Source organism: Netta rufina (assembly GCF_964035555.1).
Source record: "Netta rufina genome assembly, chromosome: 2".
In the NCBI taxonomy this organism is placed as follows: Eukaryota; Metazoa; Chordata; class Aves; order Anseriformes; family Anatidae; genus Netta; species Netta rufina.
Genome location: NC_140124.1, coordinates 80637718 through 80657891, shown reverse-complemented (window position 1 = coordinate 80657891; position 20174 = coordinate 80637718). Strand labels below are relative to the sequence as shown.

At 44.9% G+C, this 20174-nt stretch overlaps 1 protein-coding gene across 1 annotated transcript; it reads left to right on the top strand.

The window, feature by feature from the left end:
• Window positions 1-14622: 14622 nt before the first annotated feature.
• On the top strand, window positions 14623-15856 carry FOXQ1 (forkhead box Q1; the record flags this gene model as incomplete). The annotated part of the gene is given in 2 exon segments (XM_084281478.1): window positions 14623-14804; window positions 14806-15856. Coding segments are annotated over 2 exon segments (1233 nt in total).
• Window positions 15857-20174: the final 4318 nt, after the last annotated feature.

The following is a 20174-nucleotide window of genomic DNA, read 5'->3' as shown; positions in this document are numbered from 1 at the left end:
AATAGTGTCATCAGCCTATCAAAAATATTGTGATAAATAACTCCACACCACAAAGAAACATGATCTTTTAAATGTTGAATCAATGTGTTTGCTAGGGAGGTGTGTGTCAAGTCAAGTCATCTCAACATACAACTGATCTGTCAGTGGGAAGCAAACAAGAAAACAGTCTTACCTTTGAAATACCAGCTAATACAGCTCCGCAGACCAAGTTTTTCCTCCAGCTTACACCCCTTACATAGCTGTTGCTGGCATCATAGAGCTGCTCTAGCAAATGGCCTGGTCTACAGCTCTCAGCAAGGGTGTTTGCTGGTCATGCAACAAGGGATCAGGGACCCTGCAGCTCTTCCCAACAAGACCGTAACAACTTGCCACTTCTTTTCCTTCTTGTTTGCAAGGCCACATACAACTCCTTTCTCTCCCTCTGGGCAACTGAACTGTGTTGTGATAGCAACTGGTCATTCAGCCCCAGATCCTCCATAACAGCTACTGCATGCAGGCTCCTGACTCCTTTGTCTCAGAGGAGCTCAAGTAAAACTGCTCTGTTAGGGGAAATTCCCTCCCTAGCAATAAAAATCTCCTCCCTCAAGAAAAAGAATGTCCCCCCTACACAGTTTGCCTGGAGGCAAAAATAACCAACCTATTTTTTCCAGTCTTATCCCTTTCTTTCCAAGAAAAGATTAAGTCAGCCAAACAGCTCCTGCTGCCCCTCCACAGGAAAAAGGGAAAGCAACTGCTAGAGGAAAAAAAAATATGGAAAGAAGTGGTAGCACTGACCTCTAGGCTTGAGGGCAGTGTGGAAAGAAAGGCATCACAGAGTGGGAGGGAAGTGGCAGAAGAAAAACACTATGCATATGTGCACGCACACATACAGATGCAGATTTACCAGGGACTAGTGAGGAGGCGTTAGCTTCTCTATCAGTACTAGCTTGTGTAGCATGAGTTCCTGCATCTTGTGGTACAGCCACAGCAACATGGCTCAGCTGCTCCCACCCCATTCAGCAAAGGGCATTACCTGTCCTGAAGAAATGTGTTGGCCTCTACATGTACATAACATGAAAGGACCTTTTTTTTTTTTAATAATAAGAGATATTACACATGCTATTTTCAGTTAACATGAAACACTGTTCATAAGCTGACATAAAAGAACATGATCTGATCTTAGATTTGTTCCACATCTGCAATTCCTAGAGACCTGTGTGTGCAGACAGACTTTAAAGCTGCAAACCTGATTTCTCTGAAGAAAATAAAAGTAATTAGAAAAATCCTATATTCTTTGCACTTACAAGGGCAACTCCCCTTACACCAGATACTGCTCTTTCAGCAGATCTTTGTGGGTGGAGATTTCATATCAGCATGTCTGCCAATTCCTGCCAGAGTTTCATCCAAGCCACAACATACAGAGTCAACATTAATTAGCATTAATTATTATTTATAAGAAGCAATATTATCTCCATTACTATCATTCACACTTATTTTTAAGTCTTGTGTAGGGCTCACACATGGTACAACACGGCCCAAACAGACAGAGTGAGGTCCCATGGAGTTTGCAGAGTAATTCACAATATAGCCATCCTTAAACTGTTTTGAATATATCATTGTAAAACTTCCAGAATCCTTTTCTGTGCTCCTATGAACTTGCCTTCTATTTTCTGCATATAATCAGGTTAATATTTTCTCTTCTTTTTCGCAGTCTGGGAGGAAAAAAAAAATATGCCTGTAGATCTCAGAATGGTTTCTATCCATTCAGAAAAACAGAAGAGAACCAACACAAGTATACCATCCCTCCAGAACACTTGCAACCATCAAAATATAGCACTTCCAGTACAGAACTCTCAAGTGAGCCATTTGTACTTTACTAAAGAGTATTAGTTTCATGTGACTGGGGAAAACATGCTGAATGCATTTATGTAGCCTTTGATCCTCTGTTCTTTTCATTGGTGCAAGCAGAACCGCTCAGCCACCTTTTTACTCTGGTTTGAACCTTACCTCCAAATCCAGAATCCTATGCTATGAACCAGATTTTTGTGCTAGGCAGTGGGACAGATTTTGCTTGGTGGCCATAAAACTAAGAAAATTTGCAAATATTACAAAAATCAATTCAAAACAGCTAATTAGTCCAGACATCTGCCAATGGTAGTACTGAAGCTATTAGCATTGTTGATAATAACTGTTCATAAATAATCGTTTGCACAAGTTAAAATTGGCTGGAAGAACTTGCGAGTATTAGCGAATCCTATAATAAGCAAGGTGTGTATTCTCTTTTTAATGAGTTTTGCCTCACTTCCAGTTTAAATAACGTTTTTCACCACTTTATTTCTTGCTTATTTTGTTGCTTGATGCAATACACAATAACACAGACACTGAGATTAGTTCAGTGAATCCAATTTAAAAAGGCACTTTCACATAGGCCAAGGTTAATGAAACCACTTGAATAAGTTAAAGTGAATTCCCTTGGTCAATCCAAACTTGTTGGAGAAACTAGTAATAATCACCTAGAACTGCTGAGTCAAAGTTATGAATGAGATGGAAACACTAAGCACGTTTCATGTGCTCCCATCACTTGTATCCTATTTGTGACTGTTGCAATCATAAATTATGCATAGCTCTGAAATACTGCATACTTTGACCAACATGTATTGCAACAGGTTACTGTGGAGTCACAACATGTTGTGTCATACTGCATACACCTTTCAGTATGAAGTATGGCCTACACAGAGTAGGAAAACACTGGATTACCATTTGCTTCTAAAAGCCCATTTCAATCTGAAAACCTCTGTGAACAGTTTGAATTCTATAGATATTTGCTTTGCCACAAGATCAGACTAAACTTATTTCAACCCTCAGGTACATAAGAAAAACAACTTTAAAACTAGGTATTGTTGGTATATTTATCGCTTTCCCTATTATTTATATATGCATTAGATTAATTTATTCCATATATTATCTAATCAGAAAATAGAAACCGTACTAGTTTTCTTACACCACTAGCAATCACACTCAGAGGCATTAAAAAGGGATTTTGTTTGCCAAAATACTTCCTGAATAGTTTGGGCAATAGGAAACTTGCTCACAGCTAATGAGGAATGTAACACAAGTTACTTGCAGAAATAAAGCACTATGATTTTTTTGAACTCAAATTTCCAGCTCTGAAATATCATATTCTTGGTTAGCATTATTCACACAAAAAGACTAGAGATATGCTTCCAGCATAATAAAAGCATTCTGTATGTACAATAGTTTGATCCTAATTGTATCTATAATCAGTAATTACCATGCTATTACATTTACACCATCAGTAAAGCACCTCACTGGCATAAACAGACACACCTTTTTTGGCAGTGGAGTTGCAATCACACTTGCTGGCAGTTACCTTCATCCAAAATGGTCAGAGACAGTTAAACATGAAAAACGTGTAAATTATTGTCCAGGTCATCATACAACACTTCACTGAAGTTAATAATGCCATACCATCTGATAACATATCCTATTATTCACAACCTAATTAAGTTATATATGGAAAGTTAACAGAAAAAGATAACCAACCAATGCAATCTAAGCAATGAAAAACTTGGTATGGCAAGCTTAAGCTAGTTCTGTTAAGCAACATATCAGTAACAGTGGAAACAATACTTTGGGAAAGCTTTCAGTGTCAGTAAAGACATCCTTGTTGCTACTGATTAAGCAAGGCAACTATCAGGGTACATGCAAACACATATTAACTCACCTTTTCCTGGAGCAAACACTAAAGTTCTAGCATTTCATGGAAAGATCTTAAAGAACAGTCCAACATGAACCTTCTTTCTTTGTGTATCACAGCAGAAAGAATATTCCACGACAGGTAACTAGACTAAGGAAGAGAACAGCAGTCCTTCAGGTGGAACATAGCAAATAGCTTTTAGGCAAGAAATAAATTTTCAAGAGCAATCCCTCTCACACAACGAGTTGGCTTAACCCATTCATTAAGATGCATCTTAACTTTACGATGAAGTTTGATTAGTAAGGAAAGTAGCTTTTCTCTTAACAATTAATTATTTGATTTAAGTAATCTCCATGAAGGAGAGTAGCTTAAATATCTGAAAGCTGGGATATATTTATTTAGCTTCTTCCTAAGATAAGTCAGGCTGGCTAGAATTCACCTCAAATACTTTTAGAGCTCTCTAATACATCCCAGGTGATCACATCATGTATTGCAAGCACTTGTTTCAGATTGAGATGATGACAAGTCCCTGATGTGACATGTGCAGGCATTTACAATTTCAGGCAGCAGCCCTGAGAACTCAATGTCTGGAAAGGAGAATCTAAATATTTAGAAATTGTTAAAGATACAGATTTTCCTTTCAAACTCACTATTATGTCTTCAGCTCACAGATTTTATTTTTGTTTTGTCTATGAGTTTCTCTACCTTCTATTCAAAAGCTAGCCACTCTCCTTAAAGCTGTAACTTTCCTGAAGTTTTATAACCTAGCCTATAGTTTTCTCGTGACAGACTGCAAGGGTATTTTTAAAAAGAAATTCTTCAGGCCAACATCCAATCTTAAACACAAATATTCATGTAAGTTACAGCGTGTACTTGCAAAGTAAAAGAGCGAGTGCATGGACTAGAGAGCTGGCATGTGATCATCCATGCTCTTTAACTAGGAACAAGCTCCCTGAAATGGCCTATCCCCTGTCACCTAGTGCTTTCTCACGCAACTCACAGGCATGGTTCAGGAGACAGCATGGACAAAGGACTCTTCCCTCTAGGCAGTACAGATGAGGCCACTTATTTGGAAGGAGGAGAATTTAGACATGTGGATACAAGCCCTCAGGGGCAAAACCTAGGTACTTGCCTATTTTATTTACTAGTACTAGGGTAGCCATAAAGACAGGATGGGACACTGTGGGGAACTTTTATGTATAAGATCAAGATTGTATCTGCAAGACTCACCATACTAAAACCATGATGTTTCAACTACTAATGAATACATTCATGCACAAGAGTAATTTTCTCAAATTAATTAGGATTACTCCTATGCATAAAAGTATGCCAGCGTAGGTGTTTGCAGAAGAGGTTTTGGAATGTCAGTCATCATAAAGCCATCAGTTAAAGCACACTCATAAATGCTTTTGCTTGGAAGATTGTATTAACCTTAATATAAAATACATGTTTTCTGGGTCTGATGACTCAGGAAGAACTTGCAAGTCTATACCTCAACCCATTAATCTTATATAAATAAACTTTCCCCTTGTGAAAGGGAGTCCCATAGCATTAATAATAGGAATCTTTCTCAACCATAATCAGATTCTGTAAGAATCATTTAGAAACATTTAGATTAATTATTTGTTGCGAATTATTCACTTAGCTCTGTCTGTTCAATCAAGCGGCAAGGCTCTATTTCTTTCGGCAACATGAGGTACTATAATAGAAGACAGAGTTTCCACACTTAGCTCTCATATCCAACACCATTTAATTAAAGTCTAAACTGTGAGCCTGGCCAACGTTTTGCAGGTTTGAATTCAGGCCCACTGGAGTGAAAGCCCCACTTATTAAGTTTGCTTCTTCACTTGACTCCACCTAACTTCATCAAGGGGCCAATCTTTAATGGTAATGTGTTCAAATGCCAAAGTAGGGGGAGAGAGTACAGGGTGTACTACTTCACAACCTGCCTTCAAAATAAACTCTGCCCATGTAACCAAGATTTACTTATATAGAACTGATGGGTGTTAAAAGTAGCATGCTGGGGGGGCATTTTTCCTATAGCACCGGTATCTCTTAAAGTCTTTAATGTATGCTGAGTTTTGCTGTTTCTTGGCACTGACTCCATCACAGTTGGAGAAAGTCAAAATGGACTGTCTTCCAAACTTTTGTGGTCTAAATAAATCAAGTTACAAATAAGGACTCTCGTAAGTGATGAGTAAACATTTCCATAGTCTGATCTACCAATGCCAAGTGCTGGAGCTTCTATTCTTGTCTGAAATGAACCCTGAAACCTGCAAATTTTTTAAATATTCCACCTTCCTGAAAATCTCTCTGTGCTTCAGTCATGCTCAGTTGCTTCTTCAGAATCTCCTTCACAGCTTGTGGAGCTTTGCATTAGGAAAAAAAAGATGTATTTTGCAAAGAAATTGAGATTAGAAAGAGATATCAAACTGATGTACAGCAGTCCCTTTCAGGAATTACATGATGATGTTCAACTTTCACTTTTGCATTTTCTGACTTTTTATTCAACTACAACCAAAAAAAAAAAAAAAAAATCCCTTTAATCACCCCTAGCTATGAAAGACAGGAAAAGCATACCCCAACCGAGAAAATGCAGATGAAAGACTGTTGCTTCCAAACGCACCATGGGAAATGAAAACCCAGAGAACTCCCTAGCCTGAGGAAAGCTGTAGAGGTAAGCAGTCCAAAAAAAATTCCACCAGCAGAAGCAGCCAAATCAGAGATCTTTGGGCGTCCTGAGAATTCTTTACAGGATGAGTGGAATTGCTCTGTGATGCGCTCAGTTGGAGCTACCTACTCCACCTCTCTCCACATCTCCATCTCTTCATTTCAGCTTTAGAGTGGTCCCCTTTTCCTTTTTCTTTCCTCCTCTTACCCTGTTTGTTGGCTCCCCTTCCCCATGGGCTTCCTTTTCATTTTTCTTACAATGAAAATGAAAGTGTTCTCAAATGTCATTTCCCTCATGAAAAATTACAAAACAAAACAAAAACCCTACACCACGTTTTTAAAAGAAAATTGATCTGTGTAAAAAAGAAACACAAACAAGGAGCTGTGTCACAGCAGCAATTACAAGCCCAAAGAAGTCAAGATACTGTTTGTACTAGACTCCTTATGTGCATGTGCACACGCAGATATTCCCTCCTCCCAGTCCTAACTAACTTACAGGTAAGTAGCCATTGCATCAAAAGTAGATTCAGAGGTGTTTAGTAAGATCTGGTCTTAACCAAACAAATCAGGACTACTGACAGATTTACAGAGAAGGGAAGAAGATACTGGGTGTGACAGGCCTGAAAATCACTAACAAACATAAACTGGCTCTAGTCTGTGGACTATGTTTTACTTACCAGTCTTGGGCTAACACCCAGGACTTTTCTTTCTTTGCAAAGGTATGATGTCAGGCACATGGCAGTTCTTGAGATTCTGTGTAAGCCAGCATTGCCAGAGGCTCTGTGCAGGTGTGGTTAACAGTTATTTAATGATTCTTCACAATTGCATGTATCTGTCTGAACATAAATACAGTCTGATTGTAATCTTTCTTTTCACACCATGAATTTGCCCCACTATTTCCACCCTTGCAGGATCTCAAATGCCTGATCATAGTTGTTACACAACTTGGATTCAGTGGATCATTTCAAACTATCCATAAGCATTTTGTTGTCCTGTTAGCTTGGTAAGGTGAGGAAAATGGATGCAGTACATTTGATACAAATGCTGCAGCTCTACACTTAACTCTGTAAATTTGGCTCCCTGGTGACTCATGGGACTCTCCTTTCCACAGGTTTACACACTGATGACAAGTATTGTTAAGTTTCTAAAAGTAAAATTATAAGAAACAAGGTACTGGCAATTCCTGGAAAAAGTTCTCAGTCTTCCTCCTCTCCCCAGCAGCAATATGAGCCTTTATTCAGCATAAATCCTAGTAATATTCAATTAGTTAAAATAATTTTGAGTGATAGTTTGACTGTTTCTTTTCCAAAAGGTAATAGTTTTCCTAATTAGTCACTTGCTTTGATAAGGCACTGACTTTTACTCTAATCTAAATTAACAAGACTTTATCTACCTGCATCATTTAAACACACCCTACTTGCAAATCTGGTATGACTAAAAACCAAGACAAGTGTTTGGTTTCATTTTACATTTGCTTCAAAGTGCCCCACTTGGAGGTTAATTATTAAACTACTCAACTATATGCAAAAGTTCAGGGAAACAACGGGGTTAGTAGGTAGAGCAGTAGTTCAGGAATTAGGAAACCTGTGTCCTATTTCCAGCTTAGATCGTGTACATTTGGACAAGATATTTAAATTCTGTGAACCTTTCCTTACAAAGCAGAAATAGCAACACCCCCTGCACAAAGCCCTTGGACAACTTTAGGGAAGAAACTTCATGTGTGTGAGGCAACCGTATGTTTGTTCGCACCTTCAAGAGACTGAAACTCAGCTAATCCCTTAAGAACTCATCTAGGAACTTGAGATCAGATACTCAACCCATGCAACTCAGCAAAACTAATGATTTTGTCAGAGCTGTAGAGATCTTCGCAGCTGAAGAACCAGCTCCTCAAGCTTTTACTGCATTTCTCTGTCAGCTGCAAAATGGTGAAAACACACCTAATCTCTGGAACACAGTCTGGAGTTTATAAATCTCCTGCCTCCGCCATCCTGAAGTATTATAATACACGTACCCTTGGTGTAATTATGCTGCCTATCCCAGAAGCAAGCAAGCAGCAGCATGGACCAGATTTTCAAAGATACCAATGTTGTTCTGGAGTTGTCCATGGGGTGGGAGGATTAGATTCTGACAATTCGGATCTTGAAGCAGGGAAGAAAAGTGGCAAACAGCAAATGGAGTACAAAACATATAAGAGACAACCTGGGGGCATTGCTGCCAAAGTCCAAGTACCATAGAAAGGCCACTCTGCAGCCTGCTCCTGAATAGCTCCCTTAAAATGCAGTTCACTTGGTCTTGAGAAACAAAACAAAACAAAACAACAACAACAAATTTCAAAGTTTTTTACACCATCATTTATTTACATAATTCGCTACTGCTTACATAAACCATGGGATTCCACACAGAAAAAGCTTCTTAAAAACAAACAAAGAAGAAAATAAATATAAAACAACCCAGAAATAAGAATGTTGAATATTTATTGCTATTCAACCAGAATATTATTGGCAAGATGATTCATTTGTTAATCCACGGTGCTATAAATAGTACTGTAACTTAGTTGAATGGAAACATATCCTTCATTATCTCTAGTCACTTGTTTACCCATGTAAAATATATGTGTTTTGAGTTGGCGTAGGTATATTCCAGGAAGGGCTAGCAAAGTTCAATGACTCCAACAAACATTCGAAGCCCTTTGGCTCTCAGTTAATTTTCTTGTGCTTCTCTTACTATGTTGTTCACTCTGCTCCATCAATGCCTGGACTGAAAGTCAGTAAGAGGCTACTGTAACAACTCAGCCAGTATTTCCTAATATCATGGGCCAGTGATAGCAAGCCTCTGGCACCAATACCAAGTTTGGCGCCAACAGATATTTGGTCTGGCACCAGCAATAACAAGCTATGATGGTTTCTTTTTTAGTTTGTTTGGCACCAGTAGCAAGAAACATTCACCATTCCTGGCAGAGTGCCACAGAATTTCACCAAATGGCTTCTGAATCATAACTTCATAACAAACATAACACAACATAGCTTCTAATTGTGGTAGAGTCTGTCTTAGCAAGCAATTCTGTCCTGACAATTACATCCAGTCTTATCAATACCTATGCTGCCTTCCAATACCAGTTTCTTTCTTACTGTAATAATAATCTCCCTGAAGAGATCCACAGACCCATAAGTGCATCACCATTTGTATTTTCTCTCTCTTGGTGCAGTAAGATGAAAACTGGCTATGAGAAAAGCCTATGGGGACAGTTACTAAATTAAGTCATCACAAAATATGTTGTAAATACCACATTGACTTAACTTCCCTTCTCACCCTGTACTCTTTGTGTCATGTACCTTCTCAGACTGCAAGACATGCAATATACTCCACAGACGTTCACCTTATGCTGGTGTGGAGCCCCATTCAAGTCCCCGAGGCTTAACACAGCTAGTAACAAGAGAAAATTACCTATACATTTTCTGAGGTTCATGACAGCACAATCCCAGTTCTGGAAGCTCATTGCTACATGGCACAACACTTGATTAGTCCTCGTGATGGATACCTCAGTGGACACAACACAAGTTGAGGACTCTGAAGAGCTCAGTTCTACAGACAGGATTACAACTGACGTGACAAACAAATTTCAGCAGGACATTCACTTCTCTTTGGCTGTAATCCGGGTGAGCTCCAAGATCTCTGGGTGGGAAGGACGGTGTAAGAACAGGGAATTAATTCTCTAGTACTAGGCATTACTAACAACAGTAATAATGTCATTCTCTTCACAGGAGAAAACCTGGTCCCTGCCCATTCTGTCACAATCCTGTACAAAGGAGAAAAGTAATTTACTTAGGTGTAGACTTTTTTTATGAGGGATGAAGTGGGCACAGGGAGGAAGTGATTCTAAACCTTTGGGCATGGGAAAATTTCATCCTGAGCAATAGCTCCCAAGAAACTAAACACTGGGTGAAAAAAAGTTGAAATGGAAGTCCCCACTGTAAATTCAGCCCTCGGTATCTGCCAGACACATGGAAACCTCTGCCCTAAGGGAATGCCTGTTCCTGTGGAAAACTGCAGATCCATAGAGTTCACAATGAAAGATTCTTGCAGATATGCATTCTACCCCAGACATCAAACCCTTTCTCTCAAGTTCCAAATGAATTTCTACTAGCCTCCTTTCCTATGGCTTAGTCTCCAGCTGGATTTCCTTCAACTCTAAAAATATATATAGTTCAATTAGCCAATCTTCACAGACTCTATAGTTCATTTATGCATACTAGGCACATCTCCCACTGTGAGTAGCCCATCCAAAGAGAACTCTTTGAACTGGTCTATTGTTGCTCATGTAGTGTATTGCATTGTCCAATTTCATCATTCCTGGCAAGGCACTGCACTCCTGCAGCTTGCTGCAGAGAGGAGGAAAGAGATGATGAAGCACTTTGTCCTGCTAGTGTGCTGGACATCTCAGATGTACAAATAAGCTTGCCTACCACTCGCTATAGGACTTCCCATAGAGAGACATATATTGACCAGTTATGCTTACATGATCTTATCTGGAAGTCTTCTCTAATCCTGGTAGCCATCTGGAGGGACAGGGACAGAAAAGACATTAAAAAATAAAAAAAAAAAAAAAAAAGATCAGACGAAAAAGAAAGATTAAAAAATAAATAAATAAAAGCAAGCCCATAGAGCAACACACTTTTGCATAATGTTCACTGGAGCATAAAGCAAAATCATGGCTTAAAACACCATGAAGGCAACACAACTGGATCAACCAAAAACATGCCCACAACCACCAGACTGTGTAGTGTTTTGCTACATGTAGTAATGAATATTTTTAGAACTCTAAGGCTGAGCAAACTGCCCTACCCTCAAGCACACATTGGCATACTCTTGCTGTTTCTGATGTACAGGAGTGGAATGCTACTGAACATGGGAAGCAAAGTTGTCCGTGTGATTTGCAAGCAACCATTCACATTTCTCCTCTTTGTCTTTGACTAGGTACTGTTCTGGGTAGGAAAAGAGGGGGTCATACATCAAAAAAATCCTACTCTGCTGCGCTAGAGAGGAAGAGACATTTCATTTTAGAACAAAGAATCTAGATTTTTTTTACATTGCTTCACGAGAAGTTTTTGGAGGTTTTTCTTGGGGTGATGGGGGTGGAGTGTTTGGCTTTGCTATAATACAGCACATCAAAGCGCTTTTGATGTGAAGTTTACTTAACAGAATCAGTTTTTCCGATGATTGTGTTAATCTTTATAAACCTGAAGGCGATACTGTGCCTTTTAAAAAACTATAGCAGGAAAAGACTTGAGGTTACATATACTCTCAGTGGTGAGAGACAGGAGGAGTTGTACTATTTCACCACTTCTTAAAACTACACCCGTTCTTTCATGGGCAGCAATAGCAATGGGCTTGACTCCACTCTGACTTGGACCAGGAAGGCTCTATTTAAACCCAGCACAGATCTCACATAAGCACCTTCATCTGCTTTGTCGGGTAAGAGACACCATAGATTTCAGGGTCATTTTATACAGGGACATGCTGAGAGGCAGCACAAAGGCCTTGAGCCCACACAAGAATCAACACTGATCTTAGAAGGGTACTCTCCTCCATTAATAGCTATCTTTAATTGTATTATTTTGAACACAAGCTTCTGTCCCTTCTTAAATCTTGCAAAACCAGCTTTGCTATCCGCTCCTCATCTTGAAGTATGGCTGTGAAAAGCTTCTGTTATGTCTGACGTGTTTACCTACAGCATTTGAATGACTTTTTAAGTTCTTTGAATAAAGATAAGAGACAATGTGTACATTTTCCACACAAATAGTGGAACGGTAATAAAATAAACATCAAAGGTAAGCTAGCAAATCATCGCTACTTCACTGCTATTTACAACAAAAGCAGGAAGAGGAAAAACCTACCCTCGCCATTGGCATCATCTTAGAAAATACAAGTTTTGGAAGGAATGATAGCTTTTTCCCATACCCTTAAACACAAACATTGGCACCTACAGCTAATGCAGTGAAAGATCTCAGTTTACATTACAGGGAGACAACAACAAGAAACCAAGAGAGGTCTCCCTCCTCTTATTTTTGTCATTCAATTACCCATTTTTCTGAACTAGTACAGCTTTAGTGGGAACAGGAAGACATCAAACCCATTATTAAAGTTAGAGTACAACCAAATGGACAGCAGGACCTCTCATTGTTCAGTATTTAAGACCCACACAAACTGAAAAAAAAATGTCAAAGCTTTGAAACACTTTGCAGGTGTGTGTGGGAATGTATATATTCTATTCAAGAGAGACGGGGAAAGAAAACTAGGACTGTTTTTTTCTTCTGTTAGCCTTTCAAATTTGACTTCTTTTAAGTTCCTCCCCAACACACCTTGACGGCCAGACCTCAGGAGCACAGTCCTAGATAGAGTGACTCTGCAATTTTAAGCATTTATTCTAAAACAAAGACTGATTTAGAAAAACTGCTTTGGGAAAATATGGAGCAATCCAACACTTACAAAAATTCGAAGTATACATATGAGAAATAAAATATAAGCATCACGCTAGATTTCCGCTGATATTTTTGTTTTGTTATAGTTTTGTAGATGCGAGCACTACTGCTGTAGGAAGTCAAATGGGGTTTTGCAACTGGCTTTGAATGAAGAGCAGGACAGGACTGAACAGAGTTTACAGAGAAGTTACTTCTGTCTTGCTCTCTTCATTGAGCTGTTCTGTCCAACACACTGCTAAAGAGGATTGAACTTCTGACTTCTGAAGGAGCCTAAGACCCTGGCAAGTGCAAACCTGCTATTAAGCAAAAAAGTCATGGTCACTTTTTCTAGCAAGAAAAGTATCTAGATGAAATTACAGAACACTTTTGTGCCAGGCATTACAGAAAATTTATAGAGCCACAATGTTAATATATATATATAAATACATATATATATATTACAGCAAATCACTTTAAAAATAAATAAATAAATAAATAAAGACTTTATTGGAGAGCAACAGTTATAACATTACAAACATCCGGAAGAGATCAAGCAACGCTACTATATGCACAGTAGCATACCTAAAACTGAGGTTAAGGTTTTGACTACTTCTCTCCCGCAGCAAAAGCGCACAGCATTGCCTACCTGTTCACATCTTACCCCTATACAGGGCGTGCTTACGACAGAAGGAAAGAGGGGCCAGGACTGAAACGACTTTGTCGGGCTACATAAATCATGAGGAATTCCCAGCTGCGAAGCAGCGTGTTATTTTCCAACAGGTTGTTGAGCTGTCACATTACAACTTGTTGCTCTATGCAGCGCTATTAAAATAAATCACGGCGCGTACCAGGTTCTGCTCTGCCACCTATAAGTCGCTCCGCATTTTACACCTGGGAGGCGGGCCCGGCGATGCGGAGTCACGCCGAGCGGCCGCTTCGTTCGAAATGCCCGGGAAGGGGAGGAACCTGGCAAGGGAAAATGCAAACAAGTTTCGTAAAGTAACTTTCCAACAAGACCTCGCTGTCATCTCGGCTAATTACGGCTCTGATACGGCTTATTAGTGCGTACCCACCTTTGCTACCTTGCTTCTCCACCCACCACCCTTTCAGATCTTTGTCCTAGCTCCGCCTCTCGCCGGCGTTATAATGGGCTGGTCTGAAAGTGGTGGAGAGACACAGAACCACAGGGGAAGAGAGAGATAATGACAATAACACTAATAACCCTAATAACCCGGCTGCTCCCCGCGCCGCAGCGAGAAGCTGGCCCGGCTGCCCGGCGCTGACGGGGACCCGCAGCGGCGAGGGGGAAGCCGGAGAGAGCGGAGCGAGTGACCCCGGCGGCCCTCCGGAGCATCGCCCCGCCACCGGGCAGCGCCCGACGGGACCGGCGGCAGCGCCCCGAGGACCACCGGGCTCGGGGGGGCGCGGAGAGGAGCCCCGGCAGCCGGCCCTCCGCGGGGACCCGCTCTCCTCCGGCCCCATGGAGCAAGCCGCGTGAGCGACAAGGGGGACGGAGAGCGAGCGGCAGCCTCGCAGGGTGACGAGGACGCGGAGGGCGAAGCCTTCGGAAAAAACCCCGGTGCCAATCCCGGTGTCGGTGCCGGTGCCTGTGCCCGCTTAGCTGCCCGGGGCGCGGAGCCCCGGTGCCCGTCCGGCCTCCGCGGAGCTGTCCAAGGCGGTGCGGGGCCAGAGCCGCCCCCTCCGGCCTCGCCCGGCCCCGCCGCCTCCCCCCCGGCCTCGCCGTCGGGGCCGCGCCGAGGGGCGGGGGTCGCCCCCTCGGCCGATCGGCGGAGCGCCATGAAGCTGGAGGTGTTCTCGCAGCACTACGAGGACAAGCTGAGCGCCGGCAGCGACCAGGAAGGCAGCGGCTCCCTCTCCCCGGCGCCGGCAGACAGCGAGCTGGGCTCCGACGGCGACTGCGCCGCCAACAGCCCCGGCGGCGGGGCCGGGAGGACGGGGCGCCCCCCGCAGCAGCCCCCCCCCGGCCCCGCAGCAGCCCCCGCCGCCGCCACCCCCGCCGCCGCCGCCGCCCGAGAGCGCCAAGGGGAAGCCCTACACGCGGCGCCCCAAGCCGCCCTACTCCTACATCGCGCTGATCGCCATGGCCATCCGGGACTCGGCCGGGGGCCGCCTGACCCTGGCCGAGATCAACGACTACCTGATGAGCCGCTTCCCCTTCTTCCGCGGCGCCTACACGGGCTGGCGCAACTCGGTGCGCCACAACCTCTCGCTCAACGACTGCTTCGTCAAGGTGCTGCGCGACCCGGCGCGGCCCTGGGGCAAGGACAACTACTGGATGCTCAACCCCAGCAGCGAGTACACCTTCGCCGACGGCGTCTTCCGACGGCGCCGCAAGCGCCTGAGCCGCGCCGCCCCGCCGCCCGCCCGCCCCGTCGCCGCCCCGCCGCCACCGCCGCCGCCGCCGCCGCCGCCGCCAGCACCGGGGGAGGCGACCGGAGCGGGCTCCGCGTCCCCCGGCGGCTCCCCGCGGTGCTGCTGCGCCTCCTCGCCCTGCAACTGCGCGCCGGGCCCCGGCGCTAAGAAGGAGGCGGCGACAGCGGGCGGCGCCGCCAAGTTCTCCAGCTCCTTCGCCATCGAGAGCCTCCTCCGGAGGCCGCCGGCGCCCCGCGCCCCCCCGCAGCCTCCCCCGCAGCCCCACGGCCGCCTCGTGTGGCCGGCGCCCCCCGCGCCCCCGCCGCACCTGCTGGCCGGTCCCTACCCGCTGCTGCCCTACCCGGGGGCCGCGCAGCATCCCCCCGCCGCCCTCTACGGGGGGGGGCTCCTGCAGCTCTGCGCCTACGGGCTGCCCGAGCCGCCGCCGCTGCTGCTGCCCGGCGGGCGGCAGGCGCTGCCCCGCGGGGAGCCGTCGGGGGAGCGGCCGCCGGAGCCGCTCTTCCCCGCCGGCCTCCACAAAGGGGGCCGGGGGGGGCCGCAGACGGGGTCCCCGCTGTACGCCCCCCTCCGGGTGCAGCCGGCCGCCGGGGGCTCGGCCCCCTTCCAGCCGTACGCCGTGGAGACCCCCCTGGCTTAATGGAGCCCCCCCCCTCCGTCTGCCCCGCGAGGGGAGGCGGGGAAGGGGGCGAGGAGGAGGCTCTGGATCCCGCACTTTAGCCCCAGAAGCGCCCAAAGCCTCCAAGCGAAAGCTTTCGGTGACTGTGCCTTAGAGAAATGACAGCGGGTTCGCGTCAACCCAACCCAAAACCGGCCCCAAACGTGCCGTTTCGGACGTAGCCATGATCCTCAAGTGCTTCTTACTGTTCGTCGAGACTACTTGACTTCAGCCATTCCCTCGCCTTCCCCTCCGGACCCCCCTTTTTTTTTTTTTAATCCCCGCACCTCCCGCCACCGACGCCTTCGGTGACAGCAGGGGCTGTCCCCGCGGTGGCGGCAGCCGGGGGTCGCGCTGTGCACTCGGGAAGGCGGGGAAGGGGTGGTGGGAGGGTGGGAAAGGGGGGGTGGGGGGGCTGCTGCGGAGCCGTAGGGTCTGTACTGCAAAGCATCACTGTGCCAAAAGAAGCCTTTTCTCCTGTCCAGCAACTAGCATTTCGTGGGAAGGGAGGACATTAAATTATTTATAAAAGTAGTGTTTATTTTTTGTTTTTTTTTTTTTTTTTTTTTCACACGAGGAGAGTGCGGCTTTTTTAATTAATTAATTATTGCTCGGGGGAAGGGGGGACAGGGAAACGCCAGGCGTTGGCACCCCTGCTGGCTGGCGCCCTACGCTTAAGGCCACGACCCCTGCTACTGGAAAGAGTGATGTTTTTCGTATTTTATTTTCGTGTTTGTATGTAATAGATGTGCGTGTGCATTTTACCGATGCTCGGCCACGATGTTCCTTCTTCTTTTTTCCCTCCTCTCCCCTAATAAAAGCCTCCCCCGGGTAAAGCCTGCGTTAAGGAGAAGAGCACGATATCTGTGCTGGGGAGGGAGGCTGCGGGGGGCACCCGTGCGGGACCCCCGCGCTATTTGGACCGCAGGAGCCGAGGGAGCTTCTCCCCCCGGCTCAGGGACTGCCTCCAGCTTTGGAAGTCCTTAAATTCCTGGCATCAAATCGCCTTGCCCCGCTACTCTTCAGCCCTGCGAAAAAACAAGCGCTGGCTGCCCGAACCGGGGGAGGCTTGCAGCGTGCGGAAGTCCAGCGCATCTGCCTGCCGTTTTTTATCATTATTATAATTACTGTTCCACGAAGGACAGCAGGCGAAAGGCAGTCGTGTTGTCATCTCTCGGTGCAAGGCAAACCCGCTGCAGGAAGGTCGTTAGCCAACCTGTCATTCTACAGGGGGCGAAAACGCAGCAGCCCGAGCTCTATGGGAGTATTTGCCGGTAATAAAAAAAAAAAAAAAAAAAAAAAAAAAAAAAAAAGTTTTCACACCTTGTCTTCTCCCGAAGCGTGTTGTGTTAAGGCTGTTTCGTATCGTCAGATTTGAGCAGGGAAAGCCTCAGAGAGACCGAGCCGGAAAAAGGGAAGGATTGGTTTTTAACTGCCCGTGGTACTGAATTAGAGGTTACCTGCGTCCCCGAACTCACAGGTTTGGGGTTTTTGTTAAGTTTCGTGGTTTTTTTGTTTCTTTTGTTTTTTACAAGCTCTGAAATGGTCATCTGGGGTTTGTTTGCTTTAAGAATAATAAAAAGGGATGAAAACCGGCGGGCTATTTTCCCCCCGAGTCTTCTGTAACCATAGATCCCCGAAACAAACGATGACAAACAGGATTTCGGGTGCTGGTTGTTTTCTAAGAACCCTTTTTTTTGGACCCTGGGCTTTTTCCCCACTTTCTCTTCCCTCAGCGCCGGGGTTCAGCCCTGGCATAGCTCCTCTCCTACCCTCAAAAAACTTTGCAAAATAGCAAAGGTGGGCTCGGAAAGAAAAGCTTCAAACGGAACGATCTGCAGGCGAAAACCCCGACTTGTTTCAATAAAGCTCAAGCAGATTTCACGGTGTGTTTAGCTCAGACCATAACATTCATCAGAACACTGCGAGAGATTAGTGACTAATGTATTAAGTAATCCAACCCTTGAAGGAATTGGTTTTTATGTACACACACATGCACACACACACACACACGTAGCATTTCGACATCATTTTTGCCTTCCAGGCTCTCTGCAAATATTAATCTGCCCTTCTATAATCTACCCTTTCCTCGAGCAGGCATTGTAACATCTCTTCCTTTATAGGAGCCCGTACGAGTCGTCAGCAGGCAACTGCTAGCAGCTTTTGGTGTTGTCGACCTGCAGCGGCCAGGTTTCAGGACGTGTTAAAAGCACCTTGGCGGAGCGGGGAATTTCGTATTACAGCCACAAGCGCGGATTTAATCGGATGTGTGCAGGCGCGAGTAGCGATATGTAGCGAGAGGATGGCATTCGGCTTTTTCCGTTGAGAAAAGCACCCTTTTTAGTAAAAAGTAGTTAAAAAGGGAAGAAAAAAAAAAAAAAAGGGAAAAAAGCCCACAGAGCTTGTTAGGCATTTGAGGGGTTTGGATGCTCCAGGAAGCGCAGGTCCCGGCACAGTGCAGGGGGTTTTGCCTCCCCCTTTCTCCCCTCAGCATCCCGTAGTGGGACGGCAGAAGAGTTGGGGTGTATCGTTTCCTCTCCCCAGCCCTGAAAAGGAAGACGAGGGGCGAATTTCCCCCGTCGGGTGGAAATCTCCTCCCTCGTGAGGCTGCTTAAATCCATGCCGCGTTTCTCAGCAAGGGAGCTGGAGGGGTTGGTTCACAAGCAAGTGAATTTACGGGGAGGGATGGGGGGGACGAAGAAGAAGCAGGGTGGGTCTCAGCTGCCGCCCCGGGCCGGTCCCGCAGCCCTCGGGGGCGCCCCACTGCGGGGACCCCCGGCCGGAGCGGAGCCGGGAGGCCGGGGCTAGTGCCCGGCCATAAATCCGTGCTGTCAGCTGTGACAGACGGCTGGTGAAACGCAGCACCTGTCCAAACACTTTCCAGCAGCAGGTAATCAGAGAACCGACACTTTACATTTTTGTGTGGAACAAGCAAATTAACCATTTCGCAGACCTTTCCAAAACAGCGAGGTTTGTATGTCTGAGCACTTTGTCTTTCTTAACGTCTAATAAATCAGGATGACAGAACAGAGAAAAAGCCTTTCTCCTTTTGATATTTGACATGTCAGCAGTAAACCAATACTTCTAAGCCACGTTCTTCCAGCCCCATGAAGGTCTGCATCGCCCAGAGTGTGAAACCTGGTTGGGTGGGTACAGTCTGGGATGCGGGAGAGGATTTTACACACTGCACAGGCACAGCTGGTGTCGGTGGGACAGAAAACCCAACTGGAAGAGGAAGGGAGCATAAAAATTTCATCTGTGCCTGAGAGGCTCTGCAAAAAAAAACCATGCTGACAGCTCCAAACTCCTCAGTCTGTGTGCGCATTCAGTGGAAGCCCCAGCCCGAGCAGAACTGCCTGTTAATTCCAGTCCAGACCGAGCCCTGGTTTTAACTGGATTTTTTTTAAGAGATCTGTATTACCAAATAAATATATCATGTTTGAGACTTTGTTTCACAACAAGTTCATCTCTCGCAGTTCCTGAATGCCTTACTGTGTTTTAAAGAGGAAAAAAAGGATACCTGACAGCCAAAACATTTTCAACAAACATCTCAGGGAGTTTCCCCCTCCTCCTGAAACCCCGAATTAAGTAGCTGTTAAAACCAGCTACTTGAATAATGTTGGTCCTAACTACTTTCTTAAATCTCCTAGATTTTTAACCTACTGAGAATTTTAACCTACTGAGCAGCAGAACTGCATAATTTTCTCCTTCATGGATTAAACCTAATTACAAAGGAAAGATTTAAGAACTTCATGTGCTTCAAGAATTAACAGATGTCAAACACAAACTCATTGAAAAAAAAAATCTTGCAAAAGTTATCTGTGAATAACTGCTCATATATATTGCATAGAATCCACACAGCAGGGAGATATAATAATACACCTTTGTATCCTCTTTTGTGGTGGAGGCCAAAAGTTTTATTCCTTTACCTTACTTGGGAGATGTCAGTTGGGCTGCCTTTTGTGTTGTTTTCCTATCAGATTATCTAACCCCATTCACCAGCTACATCTGATGAAGCCTGAAACTTGCTTTCGCCTTTACACCCAATGACCCATAAAATGGGATAAAAGGCCTGTTAGTATCCCTAATCCTTATTCAGGAAGAAGTCCATTCAAAGCAGCCACTTTATTCAAGAGCCATCTCAGCACAGCAGCACTAGCTAGACTCAGTTCAATGCAGATCTCTGGTGATAGCCTCTAAACAGAAGTGCAGCCTTGGTACCAGCTTAATTTCATGCTGGTTACTGAGTAGACTGATACAAGATGGACATCAATTTGCTTCAGGATCCTGTCCAGTTCTT